A 13,945-nucleotide genomic window follows, 5' to 3' on the forward strand; every position below is an offset into this window, starting at 1 on the left:
GTTTTTCAGTGTTTTTATTCGGTATTGTACTTGGCCTTTCGGAATATTTTTGAGAAGAAAATGTATTTGCTCTGCGTTGGCGCCGTTACAAGGGCATTTTTATTGGGTCAAAATTGGTGGAAAATCATTTCATCGTAAAGATAAATATTGTTATTTATTATTATACGCTTTAAAGGAAAGTACCGAAACTATCGACACCCGTTATTCGGGTTTTATTTATCAACACAACTTTACAAATCGAAGATTCGGCAGACGGTGTTTAACAATGCTTCTGAGCAAATATAAGATTGAAAAATTAGCTCTTTTCTTTTGATTTTGGGATAATATTTAATTATTATTTAAATACTGCATTAATTGCTCCTATGTTGTTGGTGGCCAATTAATGTTAATGAACTAATGACATTTTACATTTTCTTTTCACAACGCAAAGAAAGGTTTGTATTTTCAAGACGGATTAAAACTTGCATTTTCCGTCAATTGAATCCCTAGTTACGTTTATAAATTACACTCAATCAAAGGAACAAAATGGAAACTCAAGAAAACTACACTATCAAGACTGTCAAGTCTGTCTGAAAATGAAGAGCATATGAAAAACGTAAAAAGTATGGAAACATTAAACAATATTCTTGCTTAAGCCTAGTACTCACATCGACGAAAACCGCGAGCGGCTAACGCTTTTCGTCGGGTCTGTTTTTCAGCGCGGTACTCAGATGAGCTAAGGAAATACCAGAAAAAATACCTGACTTAGCGAGTGAATTTCGATGAACCTGGATTAGAAGCGTTAGAGTGGGCGTGGCACATTGTTGAAATAAACTTGCGCTGCGTAATAATTTGTAGAATCTTCATGCCTAATCCCAACTTTCTAGCTTTTGTAGTTTCCGAGATTACAGCTTTCATACGGACGGACAGACAGACGGACATGGCTAGATCGGCTCGGCTAGTGATTCTGATCAAGAATATATATACTTTATGGGGTCGGAAACGCTTCCTTGTACCTGTTACACACTTTTCGATGAATCTAGTATACCCTTTTAGTCTACGAGTAACGGGTATAATTACTGCCTTAGAACTCGAGAAACATGACGTCCTCTTGTCCAGAGATCGCTGGGCCTTCCAAGGAAGCTGCTAGGTGGTGGCATGAGCTGTGAGGCGTTTGTTGTACCAACCCGAGTGCCGGTTAATCTGCTGCCTGACAGAGGGAATGTGGAGGTAATTTGCTAGGGCTTCGTTTCTGCACCGTCATACGCAGCGGTTTTGGACCCTTTGGAGTTTATTGACGTTCGAGCCGGAAGCCCTACCCCATAATTGAATGCAATAAGTTATTGTGGGCACCACAATTGATTCAAACAGCAACATTTTGTTGCCAGGGCTGAGTTTGCTCGTTGGCTAAAGCAACTAGTTGAGCTCCCTAAGTTTAGCTCATGCAGCTGCTATTTTGGTTGGTCCAGGATCAAATCCAAGTACTGCGCCAGGGTGATTGTGGGATGGTGATGTCGTGAAGATCATCCCTAAAAAGGGCCTGTCCTCTCAAAGTGAAATGGCAGTGTGGCGACTTTCTTCCATTTATAGGTATTTGCTCACTTGCCGTACGAGTCAAGAAATAACATTGTGCGCATTCACTAGAACAGCAGTCAAAATGGGAACTTATTTATATATTTGTTACTTTCTAAGCCTCTAATGAATGAACCGAATAATGTAATGGAATAAGGCTGTTAGCATTACTTTTTTATTTCTAATGAAATAACTACTGTATTACAAAAGTAATCATTATTCAAATGAGTAATATCCCATAATCATACCGATACCATCGTTATAATTTAATTTACATAGAATTCTTTTCAAACAGCTATGATAAGTTGTTAAAATGTTTGGAAATAAAATCAAAAAATAATTTGGTAAAAATATACAACAAATATAATATTTACGTTACAGAATTTTTAAAAGAACAATACCCTTCAGTTCCGAAAATAAAGTTTCACTCGTGAATCACCTTGTAAATAACGCGTAACATGTTAGCTTGCACGCTTGAAGAACAAGTGACACTCCATATAGACTATTGTTATTGTTCACAAGTGAAAATTCAAATAAACATTTTTCGAAGTCACTCGGGATTTCACTTGTTCCCTATACTCATTTGTCGTACGTGAAATCAGATGTGAAACTCAGAATTATTTTCAATGAGTTTTCACCTATGAAAATATAGAATTTAAAATACATTTATTATACCCGTTACTCGAAGAGTAAAAGGCTATATTAGATTGGTCGGAAAGTATGTAACAGGTAGAAGGAAGCGTTTCCGACCCCATAAAGTATATATATTCTTGATCAGGATCACTAGTTGAGTCGATCAAGCCATGTCTGTCTGGATGAACGCTGAGATCTCGAATACTATAAGAGCTAGGCTATTGGGATTTGGCATGCAGATTCCTGAGCTTCTTACGCAGCGCAAGTTTGTTTCAGCAGCGTGCCACGCCCACTCTAACGCCCACAGACCGCGCAAAACTGTGGCTCCTACAATTTTGATGCTAGAATAAAAATGTTAACTGAAATTAATTTTTCTCATCAATACCTATCGATTGACCTAAAAATTTGCCACGCCCCCTTTAACGCTCAAGAGCCGCCCACAAACTTCAAAAAATCGTAAGTATGAACGCGGATATCTCGGAAACTATTAACGATAGAGAATTGAGATTTCTGATTTAGATTCCGTAGCCTTGAGCGCAGCGCAAGTTTGTTACGCGTATATGCCACGCCCACTCTAACGCCCAAACCTTTGGCGCCCATAATTTTCATGCTAGATAAAAAATTTTAACTGAAATGTATTAGTCTCGTCAATACCTATCGATTGATCCAAGAAAAAGTTTGCCACGCTAGATAAAAAATTTAAAATCCCTTTAGCTGAGTAACGGGTATCTGATAGTCGAGGTACTCGGCTATAGCGTTCTTCCTTGTTTTTATTTACTTTTATCTTCATTTTAACTAAATTGTGTTATTTAGGTTTTCTGTTAAAGGATAATTATTAAGTAAGCCTAGTTTTATGTTTCGTTAATTTGTTTTTTACATACATAGGTCATCGCCTACCTCAAACATTTGTCCGCGTCCTCTGAATCCTTGGCCAAAGCTCCTGAAAAAATGTATGGGCATATGTTTAAGAAATGCGTTTTACTTGTTTGTTTGTATATTTACCTTTTAGAGTTCCGTATTACCCTATACGGGATCTTAAGGTTATAAGGAAGATATATGGAATTATAGTCATTAATAATACTTTCTGATATTAACAGTTTAAACCATTTTTACAGCGGTTCGTTTCCTATTATTTTTGTTATTTTCTTTGTCTGCAATAATAATAAAAATTTCTTGTTGAAGTTAACTTCGGCAAGCCGAAGTTTGTATATCCTTGCAGTTATAATTATTAAATTTAAAAGAACAAAAAATGATATTCCCAATAGTATAAGATAATATGTCAAAATACACCTAAGATATAATTTGTTTCATATTATTTTCCCACCAATTTTCCGATCGTTCCTATGGCAGCTATATGATATAGTCGTCCGATTTCGAACAAATTTAATTCGAAATTAAAAACTAATTAAAAAATTGTATTTCCAAGCTTAGGAGTTTATATGCTAAAAAACACCAAGGATATAATTAAAAAAAATTTTTTTTTGCGATTATTCCTATGGGAGCTATAAGATATAGTTGTCCGATCCGGCTTCCGACTTATATACTACCTGCAAAAGATATAAGACTTTTGGGAAAGTTTCAGCCCGATAGCTTTAAAACTGAGAGACTAGTTTGCGTAGAAACGGACGTACAGACGGACAGACGGACATGGCTAGATCGACTCGTCTAGTGATGCTGATCAAGAATATATATACTTTTTGGGGTCGGAAACGTCTCCTTCACTTCGTTGCAAACTTCTGACTGAAATCATAATACCCTCTGCAAGGGTATAAAGAAACATAGAAAAGCAAAAACAATACAATTTATTTCATCAATTACTTTCGACTAACGGAATCCAATTTTTAAGTTGTTTTGTCAAACCCATAAATTTTTTTTAAAGTTTACGTACTTTTAAAGTAAGTTTAATGCACAACATCTTAAACATAGTGTAACACTTTCCTAACTTTATTATTTTCACTTTTAGAAACAAAATGTGCAAGTCTATAAATCTTTCTAGCTGCGCACAATTCAAAAGACTTGCTTTCCTCTTTAATAACTCAAACAGAATGCATCAAGTCTTCTCTCACCGCCTTTACTTGATTTTTGGTTTCTCTTCGCTGTTGGGGCGTGCCCCTGCACCTATACCCTTTCTAAAGCAAAAAAAACCGACTGTATAATTTGTACTTCTTGAGTAAAATATACAGTAGAATTTTATAAAAATGTTAATACTAAAATGTTTTAAATATTTAAATAAATTTCAACGGACTAAATTTCTATAAAGTAACTAAAAATTATATTGTAATAATAATGTATAATACGTAAACATAACATTATAAGTAAGTTCAATTTACTTAATTTTACTATAATCAAATAATTTTTATAAAACAATATTAGTTATTTTATTTTCGAATTACAATAATGCTCCTAAGATATTAGGGCATTCACATGTCGCTGCTCGACTAAAAAGCCCTTTGCCGTCTGACATGTCACTCCGAGCCTACTGCAGAACTGAAGAAGCGTACTGTCGACTCTGCCGTCGTTGCGTTCGGCTGTGGCGTCGCGGTCGACTGCGTGATAATTTTGTGCCGGTGCTGAAATGTGGAACTGCAGGGTAGTTATAAAAATAATTACACTAATACTAAAATCATACTGATCGGACCGTTGAAACCGAAGATATTGCATTTAATAGCTATCTACCTCACGGTACCGAAGCAGGAAATTGAACACAATAAACACGACGACTTCTGTTTTCGTTAAGAGGTGTTTTTATTTACTGTATTTTTTCCAAAATGAAAAAGATCGGTCACTCATAACACAAAATAATATAAATGTACATTTTTTTATGATAGACCTCTTATATATGTTTTTAGAACATCTAATTTTATTCGTAACGATTTCTGTATATAGTATAGGTATAACTTTTTACATTTCGTCAACCTAATCATCAAAGCTAGAAGAAAGTAAGAAATTAGCTGCTAGTTCCTCATCTTTTTCACACGCGAAGTAAGCTTGCAGTACAAGAGCCTCTGGGAATCCAAGTGCTTTTAGCTGTAGAAAAAATCATATAGCTTAGCAGTTTATACAGAAAAGTTTATTCATAAATACCCGTTCTATAGCGTCCTGGTCTTGGCGATTTAGGCGAATGGTTGAGACACCTGAAGGTTGTTCCAAATCTTCAATTTCATCTGCGTTATCTCTTTGTACCCCACTTGTACCAGCGGTTGATCTTTGTGCTGCAACGGCGCCTTCTAGTTGTGACGAAAACAGGCTTTCAATCTCCGCAGGATTCGACTGTGTACGAGCATTTGAACCGCGGGCGACTGTCTCATTTGATTCTGATTCGCTTTCAATTGGTTGATTTAGCATGTTAAGGAACGCATCCTGGTTCTCAGAAATAAGTTGCAAAAGAGCTGGGTTTGTCTGACCAATCTATTTGTAAAAATATTATATTACTTTATAATCATTATTTTATATATTATTATTCTTGTATTCACCTGCTGCAATACGGCATGTAAAAGGTGAGGGTTTTGATATATTAAAGAACGCATTTGAAGAAACTGTGGTTGGCTACGTAAAAATTCAAAGGGATCTGAAAAGAAAATTATAGAAATAACACAAGATAACATTAGTAATGTAACCAAAACATCAACAATTTTCGGGATCATTGGGATTTAGAGCGACTCAACACATCACAGGAACATTCCAGCTCTTATATAGTTTCCCAGATCTCAGCGTTCATACGACAGACAAACGGACATGGACATAGATCGACTCTTCTGCTGATTCTGGCTGAACCTAGCCTAAAGCGCCACCTAGCCCCATCTATCTTCTTCTTCTAAAGCGCCACTTAGCCTATAGCGCCCCTAGCTGCTTGGTGGCGTATTAGTAAAAACAGCTGATTTGTGCAATCTTGATTCAATTTGCAAAATATTGATTATTTTTTGGATATAACTTTTGAGTGACTGATGCGAATTGAATAATTTTTTCATATATATAGGTATTGATATTAAAAACAAAATGCGCCACCTTATCGATTAACCCAAAAAAAAGTTTGGCACGCCCACAAACCGACCACAAACTTCGAAAAATCGTAAATATGAAGCGGATATCTCGGAAACTATCAAAGTTAGAGAATTGGGATCTCAGATTTAGATTTCGTAGCCTTGTACGCAGTGCAAGTTTGTTCGTAGTAAAGATTTTAAAATAAATTAATTTTGTATTACGCATAAAATAGCATCATAGTTTCCGAGCTATCAAAGTGAACATGTTAAAATGGAACCATCACCATAGAACGAGAGCATGCTATGATACTAGGGTCCACTATGTTTATTTTTTGCAAATATGAATTGGGTCTTCATCTTTGGATTTTTACGTTGTCTGATGTGAATTTGAGGGTTTCTCATCTAAACATAAACAATTTTTACCCGCCAGACTATTAAATGGGTTTCCCTCTTGTTGTGGGCCTTATAAGACTCGTTCTTCAAATTCACCCATGCTTTGAAGTCTAGGGAGACGTCAAGCGCATAATATTTGATTATGTACATTATATTCAAAATTTCATGTATTCCAAAATATTTAAAACAAATTGTTTAACTTGATAAGCGGCTTTAACGGGACCAACTTGTATCATACACCTGATACTTTAAGTTTTCGTTTAGCTAATCACAGAAATTTTAACCAGAAAACCGTTAATGGAGCTATTTTTGTTGCCTCATAATCTTGCTACTTTATTGATAAATGTTTCTTAGTTGTAAAAACTGATCGCAATGAGGACTTAACCACACTTTTTTTTAGTTACAAGATATGTTTCTCTACTTACTGTTTTAAACAGATTGCATAAAATTACAAAGGAGAACTGCTTACACAATGGTGTTATTTTCTTCCGCAACTGTATGCTTAATCCCAACATTTTAATAATTTGCGAGTCATCAGCGTTGACATGGACAAACAGACGGACATGGCTACATCGACTGGGCTAGTGATCCTTATCAAGAACTTATATACTTTAGAGCAGCGGTCGGCAGCGGCCTATTAAGTGAGCATAGGGAATTGTTCTGCCCATCCGCTGCTCGCTCACGTTTAACGTAGATGTTTGTTGTGTGACTTCGGCATGGGTCTTCGAGTCCTTTTTTTCTCAGTTTCGGCGCGCTTTTTTGCTGCTTCAGATCCTATGCAATCGTTTGGGAAATCTATTTCTATTTCCTAGATTTCCAAACGGTTGTATTGGATTTTTCGAAACTCTTTGATCAAGAAAAAACGCTATATAACTGAGATACCCGTTACTCAGCTTATGGGAGGTGGAGATATAAAAGCAGTAAGGCGAGATTGTAAAGCGCCACCTACACGCGATTTCAATAATGTGGGCGGCAGACAAATTTAAGGGTTATCGGCGTTTGTGGGCCTGGCAAACTATTTTAGGTCCATGGATAGGCATTGAAGAAACCAATACATATCAGTTTAAATTTTAACTCTAGCATCAAAACTGTGGACGTGGCAGTGAAGTAGTGAAGTCCCATCTCCCTAGCTTTAATATTTTTCGTAAAAGTTTCTCTGGGATTTCCTACAATATCAGCGATCAAGTCACCCCCCGCCCCAAGAAATCCCAACATTCTAGCTCTTATAGTTTCAAAGATCCCAGCGTTCATACGGACAGGCGGACATGGCAAGATCGACTCGGCTAATGATCCTGATTAAGAAAATATATACTCTATGAGATCGAGCCTATAGGCGTGGGGTGGCTTGATCTCTGATATTGAAGGAAATCTCAGAGCAACTTATACGAAAATCAGCGCAGAAATATGATCGAAAACACGGTAGATTTTTTGGGGTACTACGCGACGAGTGTTTATTGTGACGCTTGGAAAATATAAATCCTTAAGCCTAGTTTAACTAAAGCTAAAGACTGCCGCTCGACATGGCCTCCAGAATTTAAACAATACTATATTGAAAAAAGCGCGTTATAGGTTTCAAAGTTTGTAACTCATACGTACTGTTGAGGTTGATCAAATATATTATTTTCATATAGGTGGCCCTGACTTGAACGGAAAGTCCGTTGTGTGTAGTTCTGTCTACAGTTTTCCCTCCACAAACATTTCCGAAATATGAGAGTTGACGAAGTTGGGGAGGGAAAATAGATATTTTTAAAAAAGTTATGGCTGGTATACACGTCGTATGAGTAATTTAAAAAAAAAAATCAATAAAAAATGTTTAGTTTTCGAATACATTTGGTGCCCTCTTTAATCATACACGTCGTATGAGTAATAAAAAAAAAAAACTCAATAAAAAATGTTAAGTTTTTGAATACATTTGGTGCCCTCTTTAATCAACCATGTGAAGAGGTGGGAACAAGATTTAATTTTTTGGACCGCCCTAGTCGACATATACGCTTGGGGTGGTCCCTTGAACACAGACCGCAGCCTTTGAGTATTGGAACGATCCTTGTTTTCGAAAAGCTTAGTTAGAAATTTCCAGGCTGAGCGAAAGCCATCATTGGTGAGTGGGGATCTCGAAACTCTGGAATGTAAAACAATTTTTCAACAGGCATTAGACTCCGACTGTCTATGTATATCGCCGTGAAAAGGTCCTGGAACTTAAATTTTATAGACCGATAAGGTTGGGGTAGAAGCACCTAAAGCGTTCACAATGGCCTCAAATTGGATCAGTCAGCTGTGGCCGTACGCCAGGCTAAAGCGGATTTTGCTGATGATGCCACGATGGAAAATAATTTAGAATTTTTATACAGAAGTAAGGAAACCTAATCGGACTAGAAACTAATTGGACATTCGAAGTCCGTAAAAACATAGGGTTACACAGTCGGATAATTATTAAATATATCGGATGTTCGGATTTTTGTAAAGAAGGAAGGAACATTTATTGTGAGTCCTTGACCCACTGTGCGCTGGAGAAAACGTCGCTGTACATACGTACGTATGTTGAAACTAAAAATAAGGCCTTTGGCTATTGTGAAGAATTCGCTTATGTTTGTTTGTCGGTGCGTATGTTTGTCACCTGAACAACGTTTTTGCTGGAGTAAATTTGTGGATATTGTAACTTTGTTTTTAATTTTAGAAATATTTTAGCAGTATTTCTTTTTGGCATGTATGTAGATAGGTATTGAACAAATTTAAATTTTAATAAAATATTAAAAATGTGGGCGTGACACCCTGCTGCGCTGTGCAGGAAGGGTAACCTTGTCACAGAAATATCTTCGCGCGACATTCGGATGAAATGTATGTGAGCATCAATACAAGTTCCCCACGAATTTTCCATAAAGAGATTTCTATGGCACCCTCGATAGGTTGTATCTGTGAATTGTAATTGAATACAAGTTTGTCGATAACTTTTAAAATAATTGTTAGATTTGGAAATTATTTTTTCGATAAATGTAGATAATTATATATTCACATAAATATACTCAATGACGCCAAATGCTTGCCGGAAAGAATCCGTGACCACTTTCGGAAAACTAACAGAGTACCAACAGAGGGAAATTCGATTTTGTGCAATTTTTTCGGAAGTGAGTTTTGAAACAGGTCTGGGAAATTCAAATCCATGAGAATCTTTCGGAAGTGAAAACTAGAACCGGACCATGAATAAAAGCAGATAATTCAATCTATCGCAAAGAAATTTTAAGTAAATTTAGGGTGGTACAAATTGGCGGAAAACAGTAGGCTACTGCTGGTGAAACGAATTTGGTTTAAAGCTTTACAGCTACAAATGAAGAAATTAAGAAAAGAGAGGAAGCTAACTTTGACACGCCGAAGTTTCTATGCCCTTGAAGGTCGTTTCTGTAGGAGCATTGTATGTACAGAGCTACCCGATTTTTAGAAAACTAAAAACTAATTATAAAAACATTAAGGTAATGTTCCATTTCAATTTAGCGGTCTTCGTATTATTTTGACATTAGTTATCCGATCGTTCTAATGGCAGCTATATGATGATATGGTCTTCTGACTGAAATCATTGTACCCTCTGCAAGGGAATAAAATAAGGTTTTGTCTTATCGACAATATTAGTAATCGATTTCAAATCGATAACGGAGTAAGGATTAAACTCTAAATGTGAATTAATCGGCGCTAGATCTGCCATTTCTCACACTGTGGGCTGGTGCGCTTAGGAATAGTCTTATTTTTAGGTGTTATTCGTGGGATGACAAGGACCATCTAGGACGGACTTCGGGTTAAATTTGTCGTGAATATAATCTGAATTTGGCACGAAGAAATTTCCGTGTCTCCCCTATAAAAACAGTACGCTACCTGAGTTCGATTCTGGTGGTCGATCGACAGATGACGCAGACACCGCTTGAGGTCCGGAGGTGATTACACTAGGATTTGTGGATTCATCGACAACATTATATATAGCTTCTTCCTCAGCGGGTATGCCATTAATGAGGTACTCAACGGCTCTTTCTGGGTTATTATAGCTGGCGGCCATCGCACGTTCCACCTGCTCGCGCGGGTAACCCATCTCCACCATTGACAGAACAGTTTGGTTGTATTCGTCACCCATAAGCAAGTTGGATTCAGCGCGCGACTGTAAGGATGCATTGGCCAACTCGCCAATCAAGTCGTTACGGGATATAGGTCTTGGAACTGGAACTGCTGTTTCGCTTGCTGAGACTGGTAACTGATCTTCGGTATTACCAGTTCCAGACGAATTATTAGCGTTGGTGCTTTCTGGAGCCTTTACATCCTTGGCGGGTGTCAGCTTGTCAGTTTCCTTTGGGCAATTTTGATTGGACTTTGCACTAGATGAATCGCGTGTCAACATCACTACTATAAACTTCTTTTCATCGACGTTGTAAGATCCGACGGTACGCTCATCGGTCAAAATGACGCCAGCATAAATGAGTTTCTGCTTTTCGGCAACATACTCCGCACCGCGCTCGTCGAATATTTTCTGCTTCAGTTCCAAAACCTTTAACAAGGAAGTTGTTTTATATTATTCCACCAAAAACTATTTAATACACACACATATTTATACACATAGCATTTTTGCCACTCATATTACCTACATCCACAGATATGTAAGTAATATATATATATATATATGTATGTACATATTAATAACACGTACCGTTTTTTCTGGGGCAAACTCTATAGTAAAAGTTTGCTGTTGAAGATTTTTTATTGTAATAATCATGTTGCGTTTAAGAAACAAACAAAACTTAATTAAATGTACACAAGCATATGTACACTTTTAACTCAGATTTTAATAGCGTTCACGCAAAAATGATTTGTCATCGGGTTGGCTGCAAATGGTCCGACAAAGCATACCACCTTATTTAAAAACATACCAAAGTACCAATCCTAAGCCAAATTTACAGTATTCGGTATTTTTCAGACTTTTCAATAAGTAACGCACATATGTTCTCATTGGCAAACGCGTTCGCAGTCAGGTATTCTGTGTAATACCCTCTGCACACAGCCGCTTAAAAATCGCTGTTGCAACTTCGGCATAAGCACACGGTGTTCGAAGGGAGAGGACATGTAAATTCAGTTGCTCCGAAAAAATGCAAAACATCGCTAAACTAAATTCTATTTAAACGTTAGCGTGAGACATTTTTTTAGCGCCAAATTATTATTTCATTGCTATAAGCAAATTAATCAAGGACGAGAATTAGGACGATTGTGGGCCAGCAGTGACCTCACGAGTAAAACAACATTTCTAACACCTTCCTCGCATACGGTTCTTTGACAATATGCATTTTTTAAACAAGAACTTTTGTAGGTGGAACAGGTGCAAAAGGTGCAAGGGGTTGCCAGGAAGGGCATAAGCAGGAGCTTGGTGATTTCTTTAAAAATAAGCATAGCAATATTTCTCTTCAAGATGAGAACAATTGCTAGTTTCCGAGCACTCGGAAGGCTCGGAAGGCCATTTCTCATGGAGGTGAAAGTCGCAGATGCGGAATTTGGTCGCTGAAGCGAAACCGTCTCTGTCTGAATATAGTTTTTTTTACATTGTTTTGTATAGGCAACTGGAGGTAGACCTTTGTCGGGTGTTTGGTAATTTTAAAAATGTTTACCTATCGTTTCCGGTTTATTGCCAGAAAAATAAACAGGCACAAAATCATAATATGTCATGGTGTGTACAGCGGATTTGGAGGTATATCTTAAATTCTTTAATTTAATTTTCGTTTACTTAACGCATATCTCGAAATCACTACTTGGATGGGGGTGGACACAATAACTCAAAATGTTATAAGCAGTGTTTGCAATTACTACTCCGTAGCAGCGAGATGAATACAAATACTGCTATGCTATTGCTATCGCTCCCTTTTTGACGAGAGCCGTAGCAGAGCCATGGCAGGACAACGAGAAAGTATGTGCTCTGCTCTGGTAGCAGTTTTGTCGCTTGAGAAACTGTAGCAATAGCGGTAGCAGAAAATAAAGTTCTGTGCTCTGCGTAGCAGTAACGGTAGCAAAAAAATTGGTAGCGAGATGAGAGCAGAGCACATGCTATTTTTTCATGTGCTACGGCTCTCGCTTGTGTTTGTTTTTTTTTATTTTCTGCACCTTTCTTATGCACCGATTTTCTTTTACTCGTCACTTTGTTGTTTAAAGAAAATAATTTGGCACTTTTGAGTTTTGATTGACTGCGTAAACATGATACCGGCAAAAAAAAGTATCAACATTTTAAAATATTACGAGGAGATAGATTCCGACAAGACCAATGTATTAAATTTTTTTTATTGATTTTAACTTTAATTACTTGAGGTTTCACGGTTTTTTTGGTCTGCATGCAACCAGAATCATTTTCTTGCTGCTCAGGTCGGATGTCATGCAATTGTAAATGTTTCTTTAAATTAAAAACACGGTCGTTTTTTATAACTCGGAAACATGTTTTGCATTTAACGTGGTCGGAATCTATCTCCTCGTAATATTTTAAAATGTTGATACTTTTTTTTGCCGGTATCATGTTTACGTAGTCAATCAAAACTCAAAAGTGCCAAATTATTTTCTTTAAACAACAAAGTGACGAGTAAAAGAAAATCGGTGCATAAGAAAGGTGCAGAAAATAAAAAAAAAACAAACACAGGCGAGAGCCGTAGCACATGAAAAAATAGCATGTGCTCTGCTCTCATCTCGCTACCAATTTTTTTGCTACCGTTACTGCTACGCAGAGCACAGAACTTTATTTTCTGCTACCGCTATTGCTACAGTTTCTCAAGCGACAAAACTGCTATCAGAGCAGAGCACATACTTTCTCGTTGTCCTGCTATGGCTCTGCTACGGCTCTCGTCAAAAAGGGAGCGATAGCAATAGCAAAACGAAATACTACGAGAGTAGCGTAGCTTTTCAAACGCTGGTTATAAGCCGACTTTCTCAATTTTGTTGTAACTTATTCAGAAACTCAAAAATATTTTCAGCGCCAAATGATTATTTCATTGCTATTGGCAAATTGGTCAAGGATAAGATTTTCATTTCCAAAAATTGAATAGGGACTATCGTGGACTAGCAAAGACGCCACGAATATTAACAAGTTAGAACCATTTGGACCCCTTTAAGTATTCTTAACACCTTCCTAGCATACACCTTTGTCTTTATTATTATTAGAAAATGTATCAAGGATGCAAGTTTTATTTGGTGAAAATTGAATAGGAACTCTTGAGTGCCAACCGTGGCGCAAAAAATTAAACAGTGGTCCCTTTTAAGTATTTGTATCAACATTCTAGCATACGATTTTTTGACTATATCTTTTTTAAAGCCTAGTACTCACATCGACAAAAACCGCGAGCTAGCCATAGGAGGGAGCGAGAGGCAAATACGCAGCTAACGCTTTT

General features: G+C 37.1%; 1 protein-coding gene across 1 annotated transcript; it reads right to left on the reverse strand.

Moving 5' to 3' along the window:
• Window positions 1-5,022: 5,022 nt before the first annotated feature.
• Window positions 5,023-11,437, reverse strand: LOC119558700 (UV excision repair protein RAD23 homolog A). Its single transcript, XM_037872059.1, has 5 exons — window positions 11,239-11,437; window positions 10,419-11,079; window positions 5,658-5,752; window positions 5,269-5,592; window positions 5,023-5,211 (listed from the first exon to the last, which is right to left on the reverse strand). Exons 1-5 carry the CDS (start codon window positions 11,302-11,304, stop codon window positions 5,101-5,103), a joined length of 1,257 nt encoding a protein of 418 aa, XP_037727987.1. The 5' UTR covers window positions 11,305-11,437; the 3' UTR covers window positions 5,023-5,100.
• Window positions 11,438-13,945: the final 2,508 nt, after the last annotated feature.

Source organism: Drosophila subpulchrella, chromosome 4 (genome assembly GCF_014743375.2).
Source record: "Drosophila subpulchrella strain 33 F10 #4 breed RU33 chromosome 4, RU_Dsub_v1.1 Primary Assembly, whole genome shotgun sequence".
Taxonomy (NCBI): domain Eukaryota; kingdom Metazoa; phylum Arthropoda; class Insecta; order Diptera; family Drosophilidae; genus Drosophila; species Drosophila subpulchrella.

Coding starts and splice junctions, on each gene's coding strand:
- LOC119558700 (XM_037872059.1), bottom strand. CDS start 11,304: ATGATTATTACAATAAAAAATCTTCAACAGCAAACTTTTACTATAGAG. Junction 5,753..10,418: donor ACCACCAGAATCGAACTCAG/GTAGCGTACTGT, acceptor TTTTCTTTTCAG/ATCCCTTTGAATTTTTACGT. Junction 5,593..5,657: donor TACATGCCGTATTGCAGCAG/GTGAATACAAGA, acceptor TTTTACAAATAG/ATTGGTCAGACAAACCCAGC.